The sequence below is a fragment of the Chionomys nivalis genome, chromosome 13 (assembly GCF_950005125.1).
Source record: "Chionomys nivalis chromosome 13, mChiNiv1.1, whole genome shotgun sequence".
NCBI lineage: Eukaryota > Metazoa > Chordata > Mammalia > Rodentia > Cricetidae > Chionomys > Chionomys nivalis.
In genome coordinates this window covers 59,522,933-59,546,360 of record NC_080098.1, presented here as the reverse complement: position 1 = coordinate 59,546,360, position 23,428 = coordinate 59,522,933, and the positions used below count along the sequence as shown (strand labels likewise).

General features: G+C 45.8%; 1 protein-coding gene across 4 annotated transcripts in view; it reads right to left on the bottom strand.

Moving 5' to 3' along the window:
* Positions 1-3,592: 3,592 nt before the first annotated feature.
* Positions 3,593-23,428, bottom strand: part of Cd83 (CD83 molecule) — an 86,888-nt gene continuing 67,052 nt past the window's right edge. For 2 of the 4 annotated variants that reach the window (XM_057787528.1, XM_057787529.1), the window contains 4 exons: positions 22,129-22,250; positions 7,977-8,172; positions 6,026-6,132; positions 3,593-4,453 (listed from right to left, as the gene is read on the bottom strand). In XM_057787528.1, coding sequence (XP_057643511.1) covers positions 4,325-4,453; positions 6,026-6,132; positions 7,977-8,172; positions 22,129-22,250 — 554 coding nt within the window. In that variant the 3' untranslated portion in view covers positions 3,593-4,324. Of the gene's footprint in view, positions 4,454-6,025; positions 6,133-7,976; positions 8,173-22,128; positions 22,251-22,340; positions 22,772-23,428 lie in introns of those variants that run through there. The other 2 variants (XM_057787527.1, XM_057787530.1) reach the window with 2 other exon arrangements.

The following is a 23,428-nucleotide window of genomic DNA, read 5'->3' as shown; positions in this document are numbered from 1 at the left end:
TTAGTTCTCAGCCTCCTGTCCCTTGACTTCTGACATGAGCCTTTGTTGTTCCTGAATGGGAGATGCTGACGGGCTGTCCAGCTGGCTTTGGGGAGACTTGGCAAGTACATACACATCTACAGATGGCTTTTCCCTCTTTGAAAGAAAGCATCCCAACTCTGTGGGGCGTTGCAAAGCTCTCTAGTGTGTGAATTTCTCCCTCTTGCCTCTGGTAAGTACTATAATCTGCGAGAGTCGATTGTAAACAGGCTACTTTGGCAAAGCATTGGGGGGAAAATGGTCAATTAGAAGAAGTAGTCCCTCTTATAAAGAAGCAAAAACAATATCCCTTTCACATGCAGAATCTAAATGAGCCAGCAAGTGAGGTCCAGTTCCTCTGCCCAGAGGGATGCTGTATGTGGATACGCATTGAGAGGAGAAGAGAATGGAAGACTTGCTTTGGTACCCGACTTCCACCTCCTTCCCTCAGCCGAACTTCTCAGGAACCATGGAAACAGATCTACCCAGCCTAGATGATGTTTTCCTGGTAGTCCCATGTGACCTAACTGTGTTCTTCCTGGAGTCTCATGGGGAGAAAGAAATAAAGAAGAGGCAAGGAGAAGAGAGGTGTACAAGAGAAATGCGTGGACACTGATGGACAGAGGGGCTGCGTGTGATGTATGACAGTCTGAGCAGTGAGCGATGCTGGATGCCGTGCGGCTGCGTTGTGTTTTCCTTTCCCCATCACACACTCATACTCATTCCCCAGCACAACCCATCACACAGCCCAGAAGGTGTCGCTGGGTTTATCATCATACTTAGTTGGTGTGTTCACTCTGATTGAGCTACTTTTAAAAATTAAAGAGTGATTGCACAACACGGAATCAACTGGGCAGAAATGAAAAGGCAGAGAACCAAGAAGGAATCCGGTATTAGCTATATGATTGAAAACACACACACACACACACAAACCAAAAGAACTCAGATGATACATGCTGTCTTCTAGAAGACAGCTGGTCAGGCATAATAAATACATGTTATATAAGGAGAATGGACATTAGGCATATTTTTCTAGGAAAATTGAAATGGGAGTAATGAGGGCTAAAGCCAGCTTGAAGCATATCATCAATGGCATTTTAGCCTGAAGAACTGCTGAAAAACATAGCATATTCTATGCCCTCAGATGATTCAGCAATGTACAGGTAAAAATGGAAAGACTGACTACTTTCCCAGTCTATTTTGTCTTAAAAGGGAAGGGAGACTTTAATTTAAAAACACACAGAGACAGACAGACACAACACACACACAGTTGCAACACCTAGGTCTCATGTTGACACTGAAAACCTAGGCCAGAGATGTGGCTCAGTGGATAAAGGCACTTGTCACCAAGCCTTACAACATGAGTTCAAACCCCATTTGGTGGGAGGAGAGAACTAGCTTCTGCAACTGACCTCTGATTTCCACAAGCATGCCAAGGCATGTACATGCAAACATACGTATACAATGAATAAATAATTTTAAAAAGGTCCCCATCTTTCCTGTCCTTTCTACTGGTGCTGTGCTGCTCTGAGCTTCCAGGCTGCCAGGTGGTTTTGGTACCACACATCTACCCCAGCTCCTTTGTTTACTCCTCACCTTGTTTTCCTGGCTATTATCCCCAAATGATTTGACAATGTGGCCCCACAATCTGGACCCATCAGTGCTGTGCCGTAGCTCTGACCACCTGAGATAATGTGCTTGCCACTCACCTCTGCTTTTAACTTGCTCCATCTGGAATTGCCTGCATAAGTCTCCACCTCCATACCTCTTCCTGCCCTCTCCCTTTGTCTTTACCTCTGTGTGTATGACTCTGACTCTCTCTGTCTCTGTCTCTCTCTCTCTCTCTCACACACACACACATTTTTTAACACTAAATATTAGGCGTGAAACATTCGAGCCAACCTGCTATCAAATTTTAATAATGTTTCTAGTTAGGTCTATCTAAAGCAACCAGGGCAACCCTCCTCCCTGGTCTCCACACAATAGCTCTCATGACTATGGAGAGTTTATTTCACTGTGTGTTAATTCTCAGAAGGCAGCATGCGACACCCAGAAGACAATTTACTCCTTTTAATAAAACAAGCTTGCCATAAATCTGTGGGCACTGGCCTTTCTTCTGCTCCGCTTTCCTCCTTTCTTGTTCTCCTATCATCTGAACATCGCTAGACACCGAGCCCCTCCATGAACACCCTCGCTCAGTCCTCAGAACAATAACAGTTCTAAATCTCCCGACTGAGGTGGCATAGCTTCAGATGGATGAGAGGCCTGAGTCTCTCGATGTGATACGAAGTTGCCTTGTGCCTTTGGAAAGCACTGGACAACAGACCTGAATCCATTCCAAGTGGTTCTACAACTTTGACAGATACTTCGTACGTATTCATCTGGACAAAGAGCCTCTCCCCGTGATGCATTTACAGCCAACAGCACTTTGTATCTCTTTCCTAACAGCTTAGGGCTAGGTGTCTATTTGAAAACCTCAGATAAAACCCAAAGAATCCCAAGATCAGGGCCCTCAACTTCACACATCATTTAGAAGAAGATCCTCCCTTCCGGTCTCCCCTCCCCCCCCCCCCCCCCCCCCCGCCGCTCATGGCCACATAGGTGGGTAAGCTAACCTTGTATTAGTTGGTAGGGATGCAGCTCCAGGATGGATCTGGTCGACTTTGGAAGAAGGAATGCCATGTCACAGAGGAGAGGTCTGCCAGCCACTTGCCTCTGTCCCCCATTGTTGCCCCAGACTCAGGCCATCAGCCGGCCCTTTCCCAGTACCATTTCCACATTCTTATTCCCCAATCAGCATTCAAGCACACACCCCAAAGTCTGGATCATTATAAAGACAGAAGAGAACATCCTTCTCACATGCATGCCTTTAATAGCATGAAAGTGGCAAGGAAGAGGCAAACACTGGGTCAGCTCAACATTGCTTTTCACTCTCATGTTAGTGTGGGTGATGCGCACATTGCCAAAGGGACAACATTTCTTTGGGAGGCAAATGAGGAAGGGGACAAGTTCATTAAAGAAACGCGACAATGTCACATCAGTGCAACATCTGAGAACTCCTCCTCATGGCCCAGTGGCTCCCATAGGTCCGTATCTTCAAGGACTTGTGACTGTGATTCCTTCAAGAACAAAACGCAGAGCCAGTCTCCACATTTCTCAGGAAGAGTTCACCCAGAAGACATGTTAACGTTCTGTCCTCTTTATAGCTTCCTTTGAATTGATGGGAAAGGTGAGACACGATCAGCATTCTCTACCTCCCGAACTCTAGGATATCAGCAAGAATAACAGCCCAGTGGGGTTGCCACTGCGTATAGTATCTTCAGCTTTCCCGATGCATTTCTGCACCCATTTTAGTCAACCCAGACAAAACCCATCTGGTTTTTGGTTTACAAGCAAAAACGTGAAAGCCACAAGTGACTCACCCAGGATCATACAGACAGGCTTGAACAATTGTGGCCAGACTCCGGGTAGCACGATCCATGGTCCACACTTTGCAGCAGGACACTGTATGGTGCGTCTAACTTGTCCCTATTCTGAGGGATACTCTGTATATTCACTCAGACTGCTTGCCAGCTAGCAAAGCTATCCAACTAGACAATCTTTTTTTTTTTTTAAGAAACTTCTTTGAAAAACATGAAAATTCTTTTCTTACAAGTACATGTAGATTAAAAAAATAAATGTGGCATCCCTCTGTATTGCCGCTTTATGGATGTCTTTCCCAGATGAAAAGGCCCTGCTGAGGAACAGTTCACTGACCTCTCATTTCTATGTACACATAATACTCCTTACTAATAGCAGGACCTTCGCACTGGGAAATTATTTGCTAAATCTTTCCCGCTGGCTCACAGCTTGGCCTGTCAACTTCTGCCAGATATGAGACATCTGGACTGGTGCAACAAAACAGGACAAATTCAAAGAGCTGTATCCCAGATGTAGACGAGGACAGCTGTCCTTGGGAGTCTGTCACAAGACTAGCTCAGAGTGTTCAAATTTCCCATGTCCTTACTCCACCTGCGTCTCACCATAGCTTTTACATGACTGGAAAAGCATAGAAGAAGTTGACCAGATAGCCACATGAAACACTAAGCTGACAGCCATAGAGAAGCAGTGATGGCCCCATGCTTCATGATCATGTGATGGTGCTCAAGACCCCGTGGCAGGAAGTAGTGTGGAACCCACTGTCAGGTTAAGGACTTCAGAGGAAGGTTGCCATCCGAGGGTGGGGCTCATTCTTCTCTTGTCCAGGCAGCATTCAGGCACACTGATCTGGTATGTGCTTGGCTTTGTAAAAACCAGCAGACCCTACTCATACTGTTTCTGTCTTGGGAAGGGTCACTGGCCCCGAATGCTTGCTTGGGGAGGTGACTGGAAGAAAAGCTTGTTCCGAACCAGGTTTAGAAATATCTGGAAAAATACTCTGCAGTCGTGCAAACTTCTGTAAAAAGCAAAATGAAAAGATTTTGAGAAATAAGTTATTGGGAAAACTTGGCGGTTGTCACACCACCCCCCAAGAGCTGTCTGGACACCTCATTTTGGAAGCACTTATACTCACCACCCCTCATTCTTTACAAACTATAAGTACCACTTCCCTGATGTTTCCAAATCTCGCCAGGAGGCTCACGGATTTCCAACTGCAGTGCTCTCTAGCTCCTGCTGCCCCAAATGTGGAAAGCCAGTTCATGTGGAAGCAGATAGCTGCCCTCAAGAAACCAGAGGCAGCCATCTTGAATGTACTGGCTGACCATCCTAGTTATCTTCTTAAGAACAGACAGCACTGCTGACCAAATTGCAAGCTCTAGGAGGCCGGGGACGTATCCACCATGTCTATCCTATGCAGTGCAGTGGTTGGCTGGATGCTTTGTACACAGTAGGTTCTCATGGAAGTCTTTTGCTTTATTTATATATGTTTGCTTTTTATTGGAAAACTATTTTAAATAAAGCCTCTATTTTGTTTAAATCACATTTATGAAAAGTTCTACATTTATTGATAGCACCACCAAAAATACATACACCTTAAGAACCCTCTTCAGATTAACTAATGTAATCATTCTTGGAGAAATTGATAACATCCAGAAAAAAATCTTAGTATATTACTCAACAACTCATTTCAAAGACATGAATATTGCAAAAATACACTTTTTCACCTTTGACTGATTATGAAACACCAGCACTTCATTTTGTTCTGGTTTTTAAAATAAGCTCCTGACCGAAATCTTTATTCACTTATAATAATTTTATATAGTTATGGGATATGATGTGATGTTTATTGATTGGTTTTTAGAATAGAAATCAGAAACAGGAAAAAGGGACAGGCAGCTTGGCTCTGGGATGGGTCTATCCTGCTCCCCGTGTAGCTAGTCCTGGTGACCTTGAGACATATGGAGATGGTTGTTTCCCAGTTGGGCAGAGTCCCAGATGGCCCTGTTCCATGAGGTCCATGGTCAGTCCATGTGAATAGCCAGGCAAAAATGGGCTTAAGGGGCTTCCAGCTGGAGTCTATGACCAATAAATAGCTAAAGGGCATGCCAGGAATGCCCCAGTACTGCCAGGTACCCCCCCACTCCAGAGGGGACCTTTTGGGTACCCCAGCGTTCTGACTTCTTAGGATCAAGTCTTTAAAAGGATGCAAAGTATGGAAACGTAAGCAGACCCACTAAGAGAAAACAAGCCCAGGGCAGTGTGATCAAAGCTGCAAGAGCAAGGCCTCTGCCCCAACGTGGTGGATGGAGACATTGTGATCACAGATCCTTCAGGTCTCCATGGGATTCTTCAGACTTTCCTCCACAACCCCACCTATGTCACACCGGCTTGACACAACGTTCCACGTGTCTCACTAAAGCAAAAGCAAGCTGGAGGGATCCCAGAGCATTTCCCAGCGTGGAGGCCTCAAATGTCCAGCCTTCATCGGGTGAGCGTTCAACGAGTCACACTGTCTACAAGACCTACAGGAATGAGTCGGACCCCAGGGACCACGTCCCAGTCACAGATGTTTTGAACAGATACTTACGCAAGTGAAAATGATGAGCGTCAGGTAGAAAATGACCAGAGAGAAGAGCAGCACAGCTTCGGCCCTGTACTTCCGGAAAAGAGATTCTGCAGCTTCCTTGGGGCATCCTTAAGAAAGAAAAGGAACCTATAAAGACACTGAAGGACTCATCTACCCTGCTCCACTCCTAGTTCCTCTAGTCCTAATGTGTCCATCGCTGCCCTCAGTTCAGGGAAGACCGGTGGTGGTGGCAGTTACTGAAGTCTAAGGGATTGCTCTCACATTGCTCTGACTGTATGCCCACGGGAAGAGTAGGATGTCTGCTGAGCTTCCAGGGTCATGAACTACCTTAACTTCTTGTGACTAGGTGAACTCTTGGGTGAATGACCACAACTTGAGGGCACTCAAACTAGAAAATGAAGCTGGGAACCTGCCTATTCTTGTACAAGAAATTTAGAGCTTTGTTTTATTTGCCTTCTTGAGACAGGGTATCACGCAGCCCAAGTTGGCCTTGAACTCACTATGCAACAGAGGTGACTCAGAGCTCCTTGATCTTTCTGCCTCTCCCCTCTTAGTGCCCAGATTATAGGTATGTGCTCCCATCCCTGGTTTTTATTGGCACTTCAAACTGAACCTAGGGTTTCCTGCATGCACACTGAGCATTCTACTGTCCCCAGTCCCTCAACTGCGGTTCTTAGAGCAGGCCAGCAGCATGGGGTGGAAGGACAGACTCTCTCAGGATGTTTGAGGCCACGGCTATGACACTAGAGGAGGGCAGAAGGGAGGCCCCAATCAGGAACAGTAGGGGAGAAGGGCCGTGTCCCATTCAGACAGTAGCTGATGCTTGGCTTGCGCTGCAGTGAGGTTGCCAATGGGCTTGGCTCACCGCCTGGGCAGGGACAGGCAGCGGGCAGACGATTCCAAGAAATTGTTCCCTTGAGTCTTATAGAGCTGAGATTAGATTCCAAAATGTAATGCAGTGGTCTAGGAAAAGATTCTCATGAGGGTCTATAACTCAATGGAAAAGGTTGAAAGACATTATCTTAGGGAACCCTAACAACGACTGAGTATTCTGTCTACCTCAGACACCGTAATATTAAATTACATAATATTAAATTAAATAGTAAATTACCTAGTGTAATATCTCATTAAACTTAACAACAAACTCAACATACAGATGTTACTGGTCCCATTTGAGAGATGAGGCTTAGATTAAAACAGTGGCAAAACCAGCCACGCACTGGTGAGTGTCAGCGTTAACATCTGAGCTAGATCAGAGCAATTCATTCCATCTGGCCCTTAAGTTGGAGGCAACACTGTGTTTGAAGAGAAGATGGCAGGCAATCTGCTATGCTCTTCACTTCCTCTCTGTCCCCCAGAACTCTCCCTCACCGGGCTATTCTCATTTCTTATCCATTTGAATATTTGTTGAGGGCCTACTGTGTACCGAGAAACACAGAACAGAGACTAGCTTGTCCCTGAAAAAGATGTATATTTAGCTACTCCATTCATTTCATGGCAAGTGGACAATGGGTCACAAAGACAAGCAAACCACGGCAGAGTGCTGGATGTTAAAAAGGGTGTAAGGTCTTTGTGTTTGGCGGGGGCAGCAGTGAGCAGAGTGCAAATGCTGGCTGTCTCTTTAAAGAGCGCTCATGGTCTTGGGATGTGAAGATTATTAACTTAGTTCTAAGGCACAGGACATGAGGAAAGTCTAACTGCAGTGCAAAACCAGGGCCTGAGTGACAATATGTTGTCATTTCTGGCCTTAGTGCCTGCAAATGTCGGGCAAAAGTCAATGAGTAGATTAAGCCACATAGAGAAAAAAAAAATCATGCTGTCCTTCAGAGGAATTGGTTTCCAACCAAGATATTTTCCTAAGCTGCAGGGTCAGATTCTGGAAGAGGAGAGACTTTGGGGCACACAGAAAGCACACCCCCAGTCTGTGGGAAGAAAAGCCAAGTGAACTCACCTGTCACTTTCAAAGCCACAGTGCCACTGACGTTGCGCTGCCCTCCCAGCTCCTGCAGGGCACACCTGTAGATGCCAGAGCTGCAGACAGTAGTGTTCTGGATTGTCAGAGAGTAAGACCTTGTTTTGGGATCCTCGAAGGAGTCATTTTGCCTGCTCTGGGGGAGTTCCAGCCTCTCATTGCCACCCTCTGAGAGCTGTGAAGAAGCAACAGGGAGTCACACTTACTGGCAGACTGACAAGGAAGGTCTCACAACTTGTTTTCAGGAATCCCCAAGAGTGCTTGCACCAAGGGGAGAGGAAAATCTGCAAAAACCTCTCTTGGGCTCGGGTCACTTTGAAACAAGATCAGAATGTGATCTGTGATTGGGGCATCAGTGATTCAACCTCTACCTTGCAGGGGCGGGCAAGTCACCTGGGGACCATGGCGCAGTATGCATCACCCTGGGTTGGATTTTATTTTTGTTGTTCCCTTTTAAATTTTCTTTTCTTTTCTTTCTTTTTTTTTTTTTGCTTTGTTTTGTTTGTCTGTTTCAGATGCTAAATCATCCACTCACTGGTTCTTAATTTTGGATGCCAGTCTGTTTCTTAGAAAAATTCCTAAATCTCTTAAAAACAAACTAAGCAAAAACACTGCCAGACTACTCAACCAAACCCCAGGTACAGATGAGCAAGAACCCCTGTTAGCCAGCACCTTCAGTGTTCAAGGTCACAAACAATGTATAACTGACCATGTTTGTCTCTCTTCTAAGGCAGGAAGATGCTGAGGAGAACGGCGTGAGGAGGTTTTATGAGTCATATCAAACTATGGAGGGAAGGACAGTGACAGGACTCCTGATGGACTAGATGCCAAGCCAGCCAAGCAATTTATTTTTTTTAATTTATTGTTAAATTATATATTTTTAATTTTTCTTGGGCTATCTTGGAGATGCAGTTGTGGGTTGTTTTCAGTATCTTCTTCTACTTAAAGATGTGACATACACCACATCCAATATCTACTCTCGTTCCCATACATCTCTTAGTGTGTACGTGTTTGGGCATGCATGCATATGCATGTTCATGTGTGCAGGTGTGTGTGTGTGTGCTGCATGCATGTGTAGAAGCCTGGGGACAACCTCAGCTGCATTCCTCAGGGAAGATCCACTTTATTCTTTGAGACAGGGTCTCTCACAGGCCTAAAGCTTTGTGTGTAGGCTAGCCTGAGTGGTCCATGATTCCCACATCTGACTATAGCCCTGAGACTATAAGCATGCACCTCTGTATCTGGCATTACTGTGGGTTCTTGTGGCTCGAACTCAGGCCTTCATGCTTGCAAGGCCTGAATGTGTTTCTAATTAGCTCTCACCAGTTGGTTCCTTCACCTAAACGGCTTTAGGGCCATCTAACCTTTTGACCCCACAGCACACCATTTACAAGGTTCACACTCAGAGAAATGTGCAGTTAATTAAAAAAAAAAAACACGAAAAATGCCTCATAATATTTTAAATAAATTTACAATTTTGTATTGGGCTACATTTATAGATATTCTGAGCCACATGTGTCCTTCGGGCAATAGGTTGGCCACACCTTAATTAAAAGCTTCTAAAATAGCTTTTCAGTAACAGTAAAGCAGAATATTGCTTTCAGGGCTGGCAGGGAGTCAGCATCCCCAAACAACCTGGAACTGCCCTTTTCTGCTTGGCTGGAGACCAGTAGGAAGGCTTGGAACAAATGACAACCCCCACCTATCTCTACTGTTGTAACAGCGCCCAAGAGTCACCTCAGAGGAGTGGACAAATTACCAGACTTCTCTATGCCAGCAGCTGAAACAGTGAACGGGGAGTGTGCTGCAGTTCCTCGGCATTCAGAGGGGACTCTGGCAGGAAAATAAATAGCCAAGGGGTTGGGGACTTACTCTACAATAAAGGTGTATACACTCACTTACGTGTGTCTGTGTGAACACACACGCACACACTCAGGGTCAGTGGAAGCCAAGCAATGTACAGCAAGGTCACCCAGTTCAGTCCCAGCTTTGAGAGTGCTGACATTCCTGTGGAGTGGGCGACAGAGACATCTGCTGGCAGATTTATGCGCACTCCCAGAACTACTCTGAAAAAAATGGCTCTTCTCAGTCTGTCTGCAAACATAAATCCCATTTCTTGGCAATCCTTCCCATTTTAAGAAGTTTCTTACTAAATAATCAAGACTCGCCAGGTGAAAGCTAAAATCTGGGGCCTTTGGAGGTTCAAACATACAACGAGACTGGCACTGAGGACTTGGTTTAGCAGCAAAGTGCTTGCTGTACAAGCATGAGTTCCTGGGTTCAATCCCCAGCCCTGACATAAAACAACTTGGTGCGGTAGGCACACGCCCATAATCCCCATGCTGGGCCAGTAACAGGGGGATCCATGGGGCTTGAAAGCCAGTCAGTCTAGTCAAACTGGGGAGCACTGGGTTCAATGGAAAACCCTGTCTCAAAAAATAAGACAGGGAGTGATTGAGTGACAATCAACAATGACTTCCGGTCTCCACACTCATGCACACACATGCACACATACACGGGAGCATGCTTAAACACAAAGCAACCAAAGGAGGTGGCTGAAGAGCCATCAGAGAAATAAAGAGCATCCAAATGATTCTAGGACAAGTAGAGGCAGTTCCTCATGGTTTATGACTTTCCCCAACCACGACTATCCAGCAACGCCAAACCTATGTCAGCTGCCACATGAGACCAATCTGTGCAGTCCTGACCATTGCTCCAGCCATCTCTTTTTTTCTAAATCAACCCTCAATGGCAAATATGCTGCAACAGGCACTTAGCGACGACCCACCCCCGCTTTCCTCCCGGGGAGCACTTTTCCATCAAGAGGGCCCTCTCTTAGTTCAGAAAAGTCCATGAGAAAGTCAAGATCAAAACCAACAGTACTCCTGGAGCCATATAACTGACCATGCCTGCTTCAATAAAGCTAGCTGCTGGGACTCGAGAAGCCGGCTGATGGCAGAGACCAGAGCTGCTTGGCAATAGCCTTCTATCCATCTGCAAAGGAATTCATTTTGTAACAAGGCAGCTCCAACAGCAAGGAGTACACTTTGTGGTCAGATTTCTATGGGCTTCCAGAACAATTCTAGTGATTCGATTCCAGTTGCTAGTAGTAACGCAAAAGCCAGGTGAGTCGGTGAGGACAGAAGGAAGAAACGAAGGGAGATGCGGAACAAGGTTATGGGCACAATCGCCTGCCAGATTCTGCCTTGCTGAGTCATCCCACCCATCAGTGGAGTTACAGTCAAATACCTTCTCCGCTCTCACAGATCTCCTCCAAAGACCCTTTCTCCCCAGTGCCACAGAGAACCAGTGCCAGGGAGCTAGCATAACCAAGAACTCTTGCTCAATGAGTGACAGCATTCTGCTTGATAAGTAACCACAGTGGTGTCACATCTTATCCATGGGAATCTATCCAGGACCTTTAATGGGTTTCTGAAATCACAGGTAGAACTGAGGCTGTCTTTGGAAAAGCACAGTGGTTTTTTTCCTACACATACTCACTCGGACAGTGTGGTTTCTAAACCAGGTGGAGGCTTTCTGCTCACATTTTATGCCCACAAAATTAATACCTTTTCTATCTCACTCAAGCTTTGACGACACACTATGATCATGACTTCACAGTGCAAGGCAGGACAACAGAACAAGTAAGCATTTCTTTTCCCTTTTTCAAAATATCAGGATAAAGGATTCACTCTTCCCATCGACCTCAGCAGGGAGCTTGTATCCTCTTTTCTCGTAACTCCTCTGTTCCCTTAAAGGAAGCACTTTGTGGTTTTTCTTGGGTATATCCAAATCGCTAGCATCACTACTCTTGTGCATTGAGCCCATTATTAAGCAAAATATGGGAGACGTGAATGTAAGCAAGTGTATCTGATACTAAGCGTATCTGACAGCCACGAAGACTGCTCGTGGCGGAAGGCAGCTACACCGTGTAGCTAAGCTGAACGGAAGGGAGATTTGCATCCCAGACAGGACAAGGTGTGAGGCTTTTATCACACTACTCGGAATAGCAAATAGCGTAAACCTTGCGAATTGTTTATTTCTGTAATGTTTCATATAAAATGTTTAGACTACAGTTGGCCACAGGTCCTTGAGATGGAAAAAGGCGAAGTCATGGGTAAGAGGACACAACAGCCATTGTCATACAGCGCACCCGGGAGTATTTCCTAGCCCTCTCCTCGTTCATGTTTGAGGTATTGCAATGTCTGCTGCCCTTTGTTTTGTCGTTTTTAAGATGTAACTATCCAAAGGATGGGGAGAGACAGACCTTTCTTTTCCTGTGACTCTACCTGAGAAATACAGGATCTCCCCACTACTGTAAAAGGAACAACCAGTTTTGTTTGTGTTAGGTGCTCAAAACCAGAGTGAAGCACTGTGGTTGCCCTGGAAACCCCTTATGTAAAACCCCAAATGATTCTCAAAAGACCCGTGGCCAGGCTCATGTCATCTTGCCATGTCATATGAACCAGCAGTGACCAAAACAGCCCTGAGCGGTGAGGCAGCAGGAAAGCAAACTGGACCGGTCCCCTCCTTGCCTTATTCTCTGAGTTCTTATGAGCATTGGAACTGGATCAAAATCAGCCACTGGCAAGAGCAGCTTTTTAAACATTTCAAGTCTAAAAGTGTTTCATTGCTTCTCTGCAAAAGCATTTTAGGAAATAGTAATTTCTAACAAAAGGAACCCTCCGCTTCATTCAGAGCCCAGCATAATTGACGGGAACTGTTTAATGCGCGCTCTGCGATGCTAATATTGCTGTACAACACGTGAAAGCACAACATAATTTGGGCAAATTAATTCTTCAAAACGCTCATTCCAACGCTCTTTTAAATATCCACACTCTGTGGATTAACTTTTATGCTGACAACTGAGCTTTTTTATTGAATTAGAAAAAAAATATGCGACATCCTGTTTTGAGAAAACCCAAGGACTTTGGTTTGTCTTACAGCCTCCAATTTGAATAAAGGCCTAAATATCATATTCTTTCTCTGAGACAGACATTTGACCTTAAAGAAACCACAAGACCTAAATTAAACCGAGTTTTCCCTTTAATTCACCGAACATAACATCAAGCAAACACAAAGTACTGATTTTAAAGAGCATGTGAATTAAAAAGCTTTTTAAAAAATAAATGATAGATAAATTTGAATAAGCACAAACTAAATCAACAATACTGGGATGGAACCCGTATTTCAACTAAGAACTATGTGGCAAATGTTTTTAAAAACAAATTTATGTAGTTTTATTCAAATACACGACAATTAATCAGACTTGGCAGGGCAGCTTTGACTCCAGCTACTCAGAAGGCTGAGACAGGAGGATTGAAAGTTCAAGGCCATCTTAGCCAACTCAGAGAAACCTTGTCTCAAAATAAAAAGCATACGGAGGGTTTGGAAACTTGGGAAATGGCACAGAGGACAAAGTCCTTGCTGTGCAAGTTTGAAGCTGTGAGTTCAGGTCCTCTACCCACCTAAAAGTCCAGGCGTGTCTGTAACCCCAGTACTAAGAGTGCAGAGATGGGTGAGCAAGCCCAGGGGACTACTGGTCAACAGGTCTAACTCAAATAGTGAGATTCAATCAAGAAATCTTGTCACAAGAACATAAAGGTGGGGAGTAATCAAGGCATCCTAACTTCAGGTTCTAGTTTCTGCAAGCACAGGCACAGGCACACAACATACACACACACACACACCATACACATACATACACGACACACACACATGCACACCATGTACACTTCCTAGAAATGACCAAATTTGTTTGCTAAAGCAAACAAGTAGCTTTGGTCACAAACTAGAGGCCTGAGATCATCAGATATCAGATTTGATAAAATTTTGGTAAAGCATGGTAGGAAAAGAAAGGTTTCTTTTGGAAGGAAAAATAGCACAGAATTTGAATATTTCATTTACCAATTTGATAAACCGCACTGAAAGAGGGAGACGCCAAATGTTCAAAGGTGTCATCGCATCAATCTGATGTATCCCAAGCATGCTGGAGCAGTTCTGTCTTAATTGCATTTCCTGTTCACTAACATTCTTGTACTTTGGTTTTAACTCAATTAAAGTGCTAATATAATCCCCATTCATCATAAAAACAGCTCTTTAAAATGTGCAAAATAGTTTGGCTCTGAGTTTGATGTCATAATGTGGATAAAATGTATGAGCATTAATGTCGGGTCTTTTTTTCTGAGTGTAGTTTTATTAGGAAAATGATTTTCTACTTTGAAATGTACTGGATCTAACAGAGTTGGATTTATGGCTGTTAACAAGAGTAATGAGTACGGCAGAGGTGACTTAATTAAGAGTGTTGGCTTTGGAGTGGGGTAGAGTGGGAACCATTCCCAGCCCTACCACCAATTCTTCTGTTCTCGGCCAACTGGCTGAGCAGCTCAAGGGTAGTTTGTACCCACTGGGCCCAGGACTGAGTGACCGCATCTTAGAAAAGTGGCATGAAGATATTTATGGTGTTGCATGCCTACCCTGAGTCTGGTGGTAATCATATGCAAAGCCCTAAAGATGTTAATTTTTAAAAATATATAACCAAGGCTTAATTCAGCATGCTGAATAGTTCATTGCACACAGGAAGGATGCATTCTGAATAAATGAATGAATCTGAGAAATAATGAAAACATGACGAGCACATTGGCTTCCAAATCAGAAGGACTGAAGTCAAGTCCGAGCTTCTCCGTTAGCTAATCAGGTCATTTTCAGTCAGTCGCTTCATCCCTGCATTTCCTTCCCTTGTCTAGAAGGAATCTGTTACAAGATATTTTCTCAAACGAGAAACACTCCTGGGCACTGTGGAGTTGGGAGAGTGGGGGAGAAGATGTCTCCATAACTGGTTGTTTTCCCTCCATCCACAGACTCTCCTTCCTTCCAGTTCATCCTTCTTGGCTGATTTTTCGGTAAAACTGTCCTAGAAATCTCAGTCCATTGCTCTAGGGAGAAATCTCATGTTCAAGTGGTGTGTGTGTGAGTGTTTGTATGGTGTGTGTATATTGTGTGTGTATGATGTGTGTGTGTGTGTGGTGTGTATGATATATGTGTGGGAGATGTGGGGTGTATGGGGTATGTGTGTGTGGTGTGTGTGTGCATGTGTGTGGTGTGTGAGTGTGTGTTTGTGTGTATGCATGCGTGTGTGTGTTCATGTGGGCGCATGTGCATGTGAAGACCAGAAGACAGCCTCAGTTGCCCCTTTAGGCACCAACCAATCTTGTTTCTGTTTGTCTTTCCAGATAGAATCTCTTACTGGCCAGAAGCTCTTTTGATTGGCTAGGCTAGCTAGCCAGTGAGCTCCAGGGATCTACACCACCACATCCTACTTTTTCTTGCTGGTCCTGGAGATTGGATGCACACGCTTCCACAGCAAGCACTTCACTGTTTAGAGCATCCCTCCAGCCCATGTCAGCTGACCATTATGTCTCCATAACACCACAGCATTCTGATTCTCTCAAGCATCATTTTAATAAAGTGGAAAAGCCTTTCAAGGCTGGGATCATCGATAGCAATGCTGAACCTTTCATTATTCTCAGCAACCATCCTGAGGTTGCCATCTTGGGATACCTGTTGGACTCTGAGTTCACGTCCTTCACAGAACCACAAGAACCCCTTGGGTCTAGCAGAGGTCTATTTGACTCTGGCCTGACTCCCACGGCCTCAGAGACTACTTGGGACTGGCACACAATGCAATCATAGCCACTTAAGAATAGTTGGAAACTTGTCCTATTAAAAGAAAAACCCAACCAGAAAGATATTGTTTGGGGGTGGGAATATGCAAGTGCATGTGTCAGCTACTTTTTCCCTGCCAGAAGGAAGTTAGCAATAACATCAATACAAAGGTTGGGAAAGAGGAGCGATGAAATATCACCAAGCCTGGGGGATATTCACAGACCTCTAAGCCCAGCTTTTCTTACAGAAAAGGAACTATGTTGACGTATATCTAATGGGAATGTTAAAAATAAAATAAAATAATCTAATACATCATGGAAAAACCAACATAGTTCCTTTTCTTTAAGATAGAATTGCAATTCCTTGTAACAGGAAGTCTTAACTGATGGGGACACACACACAGACCACTACATAAGGGTGGAGTTTAGGGAACTCTGCCCATGTGGCCCCAGCTTCTGAATCAGTCCTACATGTGTGCCATCTTTCCTCAAAGAATGATACCCCAGAACTGACCCAGAAGTCTGGTCCACGGTGACTGCAGATGCAGCAACTAACATCTTCCTTTTCCAGAAGTCCTTCTTCATCTGGACCTACAATCCTCTCCAGCCACCAGCTCTTCTGGGATCTATCCTCTTCAGAGAATTCAGATTAGAACACGCAAGTGACTCATTAGTGCTTCAAGAAACTGTCACGTGATGTTACCAAAGCCTGGTCTTCCAGTCAGTACTGGTTCCACCTAGCGCACACAGGAACTTGATCCAGTGCACCTCCATGAAAACACAAAACCACCAACAACAAGGCAAACCAAGATTCCACACAGACTTAGGAGTGTGATGGAATATTACCAGGGCAAGATTTTCAGCCCTGCTCTGATTTGGACTCAGGAGTGTTGGTACAAAACTTAGGAAAGTAAGGGAGAGTTCAGTCAGTCCAAGCATGAGAATCAAGTTACTTCCCCGGCACCCATGTTTTAAAAAAAAGAAAAGAAAGAACTGGGTAGGGGGTAGAGGTATGCAGTCCCAGCCCTGGGGGAGGTGGTACAGGAGGGTGCCTGAGCTTACTGGTTCCAGGTTCAGTAAGAGAGCCTGCCTAAAAACATGTGGTGGAGAATAATCAAAGAAGATGTGCAAGGTTACCATTCCCATGCATACATACAGTCTTGTGCACACACACACATGCACGCACATTTAGAATCATTGCTGAAGTCGCTAGAAAGATTATGGAAGCAGTTTTAGTCAGAGGAACCATTTTCTAGGTAATGAATTTTATTTTTAAGCCTGCCTTACATAAATGCCTACGTCACTGAGGCCTCCTGGAAACTTCTCCTTTTTCCACGCGGTGACATAACTAAGAATAACCCCAGGAAACCCGGGCCTCATGTGATCCAGGTTCCCCTTTGTATTTGTGGAAAGCACATGTTTTTCTTTGTTGGTGTTTCTCTTCAACTCTCAGCTGCCCTCTTCCTACCCCCCGAAGGACATGAACAATGCCATGTTCGGTCATGTTCGGCCATGTCCAAAACCTCAATGAGCCACCATTCTCGTCTGGCGGAGGCTTCCTCCATTCTTTCTGAGGTAAACTCGTCTTTCCTTGACAGCGCAGACAGAAATGGTGATGGAGCAAATCCAAGGGAAAAAGATGTGCTCTGGCCTCCACTGAGCTAAGCTAATGGGAATTTCAGTGAAGGAAATGAATACAGGCTCCCAAATATTCGTCTTCTCAGACGAGTTACATTCTCCCCATCACCATGAGAAATGCGCTCTTCCTTAGATTTGTATGACATCATTCTCTGTGCTGAAACTCTTTCAATGGTTCGCTACTGCTGAGATACTATGCCTTGGACTCACTATTGACAGTTGAGTCCTTCCCACTTTACCTCCATCCTATCACCTCTAGGTTTTACCTGCTGTTTCATTTTCCTTTCTGGATCACCAGTGACCTCACTTGCACCAAGATGCTTTGTGGTTCACTTCTCTGCCCTTGCTTAAGATGCTATTCTAGAAATGTTTGCTTTGTCTCTGAGTGTGGGTGTGTACACATGTCTGTTATGTGTGTAGACACCAGATGTCTTCCTCCATCACCCTCCACCTTGTCTATCAAGACAGGGTCTCTCAAAGAACTCCCAGATTTGACTAGGTTGACTGCCTAATGAACGTCAGGGATCCCCCCATCTCTGGTCATCTGCTCTGGTGTTACAGATCCTAGTCATGGAAGCTGCTTTTTTCACACGGGTGCTGGGGCTCCAAGTAAGCATCTTACTGACTGAACCATCTTCTCCATGTTGATTTTGAGATAGCTATCACCAGGCCCAGGACGCTGCTACAGTAGCTGTGTAAATATGAAAGACATTCACAAACCACCGTCGCGTCTTTCATAGTCAGAGTTATTCTTGGAGAAAGTGATTTCTCCAAGGCAAGGGAGGGCACATGCCTATGGGGACTGTAGTATTTTTCTTTGATTCTAATATACATAGAGTTGTCACATTTCAGATTTTCAGTCCTTCTAAATTTAATATGGAAATGTTTCTTTTTTCCCCAAATAAACATGTTCTTAGATCGTCTCTGAGAATCAAGGAAACCCAACAAGGGGTACCTATTAGCTCACGGGTAGTCCCCCGGGGATGACTTCAACCCCTCCGCTCTTTTCAGAGGCCTTGCCCTCAGAGCTCAGCATCACACACTGGTAGAGACAGGAAATACTCACTAAGAGTGACCAGTATCCAGGGGAGACCGCAGCCTACTGAGTCAAGGCCAACACACTGGTGTGGTGCCTAGCCTCGAGCTGTCAGAGGGCCTGCTTTCCAGTACAGAAATGGAACACAGCACTGGACCAAACTGCCCATACTCTAGCCTTGCCAAGGCTTTTCTAAGCCCTGAAGTCAAGGGTGGCCGATTCTCTGAAATCACGGTCTTACTTCCCCTTTCTCCCTTCCTTTGACAATCGTCTAAATAGAGTTATGTCTTGTGACGCGTGGCTGTCCCCACCCCCGCAGTATCACCCAGAGGCCACATCAGATATCCCCTTTCATTTTGTCTCACCGGAGGTTGTCAGGGCTCCTAGCATGATCCAGGATGGTGCTGGATCTGCAGAGTAAATGACTCCTCCTTGTTAGCAGAGAAGGACACCAACCATGCCCAGAGCTGTCTAACTGGAGCTGGGCCCTCTCTTCAAACCCACTGTAGCTTTGTGGAAGCCAGCACAGACACGGTGATGCTCCGTGAAGCACAGTCACAGCCCCTCATGCAGAGCCTTATATTCAACTCTGTCCTCTGAAACCCAATGTAAACAAATGTCATAGTCAACAGCCAAAGAATGACGGATCAAAGCATATTTGCCTATGTTCTCAAACTACCTCCTCATACCCAAGCTGCAATCTATTAGAACTTTAAAGACTAAACTGAGTTACAGTCTCAATGGATACAACTTATTGATTTTCCTATTTCTCCTCCGACATCCACTCTACTTTAAAAGGTAGGAAGAGAAGGCGTCTTCAGGGGTTCTAGTTAGGAGGGCACCGGGCCACAGAAGGGAATGCTGTGCTAGAGGACACTGGGTTGGTGCTGTCTGTATTTGGCCTTTGATCTTCTGTGCTTGTCTCTACTGAATTCCTCCGGCCTCCCCATCACCATATCTTAGACACAAAGAATGGAGTCGGACATGGCCCATCCATCAATGTTTATACAGACGCTAATGGAATTCCATCTGCTTTGAGTTTTTGGTAAAAGGTATGAGTTGACTTGCAGGAGTCCTTTCTTAAGCACAGGCCATCAGTGCCAACTGGTTAATGGCAGAATGTTCTATGGGACCCAAGGACAAAATGGCAAATGGAATTTTAAGCCATGTGTCGTTGTGACCACTGTTGTGACGTGCAGGAGACCTGCAAGAGTGTGATTCAGGGTGGCACAAGGTGAAGCTTCACTTCAAGGGGCTCTCCTTGCACTATTCCCACACACAGGAAACGGGTTTTATAATACCAGGACAGAGACGGGGAAGGGAGGTGAGAGGAACTGGATTCGCCTTCGGTTCTGAATTTAAATCCCCTACCTCACAGTTCCCCCAGAACATTTTCCAAAGAAACCATACAGAAAACCCCAGACGCTTCATCCATAAAACAAGGCCTTTCGGTATCTCGCCACGGCCTTATTTCTAGAACTCTCTGCCCATTTTTTTTTTTTTTGACAAACAAACAACAACAACGCCAATCTATTCATTTGGGACCTGGAAAATAACAAATATGATGGGACTCGTCCAAAAGTCCAAGAAGAAAGAATTCATATCTATTTCAAGGTGCTTGGTTAGTGGGCTGGCATTGTAACGCTCCTTCCTCTAGCCACCAAGCCCATAGAGAGGGGATGAGAACAGACACCGTCTTTTCCTTAGCATCACAGCTTCATTCAGAGTAAGCAAGCACCCTATCACGCCCCCCCGCCTTGATTTTTTTTTTTTTTTTAGAAAGAGGTTTTAAGGGACCTTCAGGCCAGACCTTGCAAGAACCATGTCCAATAAACAAGCACATACATTACAGTGTTACATCATCTGCTGACATCCAAGGAGAGGTCAAAGGCTAATTGCTATGATTTACTGAACCATTTCAAACGACCCCTTGCGAGAAGATTTAACTTGACAACTGTTTGAACTTCACAGCCTGAAATTTCATCCACTTGTTTCGTGAGTACTTTTTAATTACTCCCCTGGGGATATTAATGATGCTTTCTTTTTTTAATTACAGTCTGGGAGAGAACATGGTTTCATGTTTGCGCCCTCCTTGAGATGATGGCTAAGTCTACTGGCTGGCTGGCTCAGGGACACTTTGTTTTTCTTTACCCAAAGTAATTAAAGTAGAACATCGAGATATCAAGATAGTCTAACAACCCAAGATCTGGAATCTGACAGCTTGGGTCAAAGCCAGTGTATTTTGCTCCCCCCAGGGCTCTGTCTCTTCATCAGGAAGTAGGAGCAGGCATAGTTCTGGACTCCTAAGGCCACATTGTTCCAGAAGACAGAGGAAGATAATATATGTAAATATTTGTCCCCATAGTCTGGCGTATGGTGAGTCCTCAAATACTGTTTTTGTAATATGTTTAAAGCGTTATTGTTTTGTCTACTCAAAAAATTTGGACTCCTGTCCTCTGAGCTCACAGTGAAGAAAAGAGAAATGAGAAGAAATAGGGTCCCCCCACCCGCTCACCCACCCCCACCCCCTCATACTCCCCTACACCCTGTCCTATAGTGTTCTACCCAGCAGCGTCCTGTGGTCTCCATGGGGCCACCTCCCTCATGCTGTCAGCTTAGATTCAGTAAGAGGGTAGACCCTGGATGCTGGGCAGAATGCAGAAAGAACTGGTGCCATCGCTGTCTTTCGGGGACTGACAACCCATTTGGTTAACTACTTTGGGTTTTGGTTTGATGCTCGGGGGTTTCAGCATGCTTTTGCATGTTAAGTAAATACTGTACCACTAAGATACTAGCCTCCAGCCCAGACAATAGGCTTAAGTGGTCAAAACTGCGTGCGCGTGCACCTGCATGTGTGCGCGCACATGCACGCTTATACACACACACACACACACACACACACACGTGTCGCCTTGCATGTTTAAACACCAATATAAACTACCCGCTCCCGCAGCATCTTTCACAGCAGGAAGAAGGAAGCCCTGCGTTTTGTGGAAACTGAGATCAGACAGAAGCTTCCTCAGAGGTAAACCAGCAAATCAGAAAGCCACCCCTAGGGATTGAATTCATTTGCCTTAAAATGGAGGTGGCCTGCCTCCGAAGCTCACTTAAGGAAGGGGGGCAAAGGCCGGCTCTATTAAATTATAGCTGCTTGGCTTTAGCATACAACAGGAATTACAATTGTGAAGTCTTAAGATGTCGCTGAAAGGAACCCTTTCCTTTCAAGTGTTGTGCCTTGGGAAACTCAATTTCCCACCACAGGGGCAGAGTCCTCACTCATGGCGGGACCCCTCAGGGGCTGCCTTGGCTGAAAAGAAACGGACACTCCTAACTAACTCCTGTGGCCAACCTAAGTCATTTGGGACCCTTTTTGAGATTTTCCTCTCAAATGTTCCTCTCCCTTCTGTATTTTGAAGGTGTCATGGCCACAAGGTACCAGAAATCAGTAGTATGGGGACATGCTTCCTGTATCATGCCCAAAATCTAGGCCCACGTTGCTTTCTCTGCAGCCTCCTGGCTGTGCCCACAGGTGCCCTGCGGCACAGATCCATTCCTTTGCAAACCTCTGGTGGGATCACTCACATCAAGACGCCTTTGATCATGATCTGCCAGGAACTAAAACGTGAGGGTGCTTGGGCTCTGGATGAGGATGCAGATGAAGCCCAGTGGAGAAGGTCGAGTATCAGAATAGCTAGAGTATCCAACCGGGGCCCCGGGAGACCCAGTCCCTAGTCTGTCTGTCTGCTTCCTCTGTCCCCGCAAAAAAACCCGCTCAGACCCGGGTCTCGCTTACCTTGGCCCAGGATACCTCGTAAGAGAGCTGCGGGTCCCAAGGCGCTGGGCACGGCAGGTCAGCCGTCTCGGAGCAAGCCACCGTCACCTCCCGCATCGCCATCGCTGGCGCCAGGCTGCAGGCTGCAAGAGAAAGGGTAGAGACAGAAAGGCGTAAGCCAGGCCACCGAGGCAGGTCGTAGGCAGCGTAGGGCGACAGGTTGGGGGCCGTACCGCAGCCGAGGAGCAGGAACTGGAGGCCTCGCGACATGGCTGGAGCGCTGCGACACCGTCCAGGCTACTCTCCTGGGCGCGCGCCACGTTCTTGTACCCCTGCTCGGGACTTCCCCGTGCTCTGGCCCCGGGGACTCCCCAGCCGGAGGAGGCGGGTGGCCTGGTCCCCGCCCCGCGCACGCGTCCCCAAGTCCGCGTCGCTGCTGCGGCTGGCCAGCGGTGACAAGCAGCTCCGCGGAACGGCCCCGCTTCCTGTGGCTTTAGAAGCCGTGATGGCACGCGTGACACCGACTCGATGACCCTCAAGCCCAACCTGGGAACCAGGCCATCGAGCCGTACTTGCAGGTTGAGGGAGGGTGGGCAGCTTCCTCTGAAGACCAGGGCTGTGGCGACGTTGTTCCTCTCTAGATTTTGTGATAGGGGCAGATACACTAGACTTCCAGCAAAGTGGCATACGCCTGCAGTTCTTGGCTCCCTGCCTTCTTTCTGGGTTATTATCCGGCCTTGTTTACATTGTTTGAACAAAAGACATCTTTTTATACTAAAGCATTAATTACATGCATGCTCATAAGTATTTTAGAAAACAATGTCTAAAAGAAGATTCAGCCCATCTGCTTGGCACCCGCTCTCCAAGGCTCAGGGACCATGGGAAAGGGGGTGGGACAGAAAGATTTTAAGAGCCAGAGGTCTGGAAGGATCGGAATGACACAGTGTCTTTGGACATGACACCAGGTCTTCTTGAATTCTAGGCATCAATGATGATTTGCCCAAGACCAAGGTAATCAGCCTTTCAACATAGAGGGGGTGGGGAGTCACAAGCTCCCACCCCTAACTGAGGCTTCTGGGGAAGGGAGATTCCCTTTTCTTTAAGGTAGCCACCTTCTCCCTGTAGGTCAACCACTCTTAGGGGAGGGGAGCGGACTCATATCCAGAAGTGTGTGAACACCACAAGTTAGGTTATTAAAGAAAAAGTCACTTCTAATCTATACAGAAATAACCCCCTTAACCTTTGGTGTGCTGACTTTCACGCCTATGTACATGTTTTAATGGCTTACCCTTCTTACTCCTCCTACTTTCTTTCTGTCTTG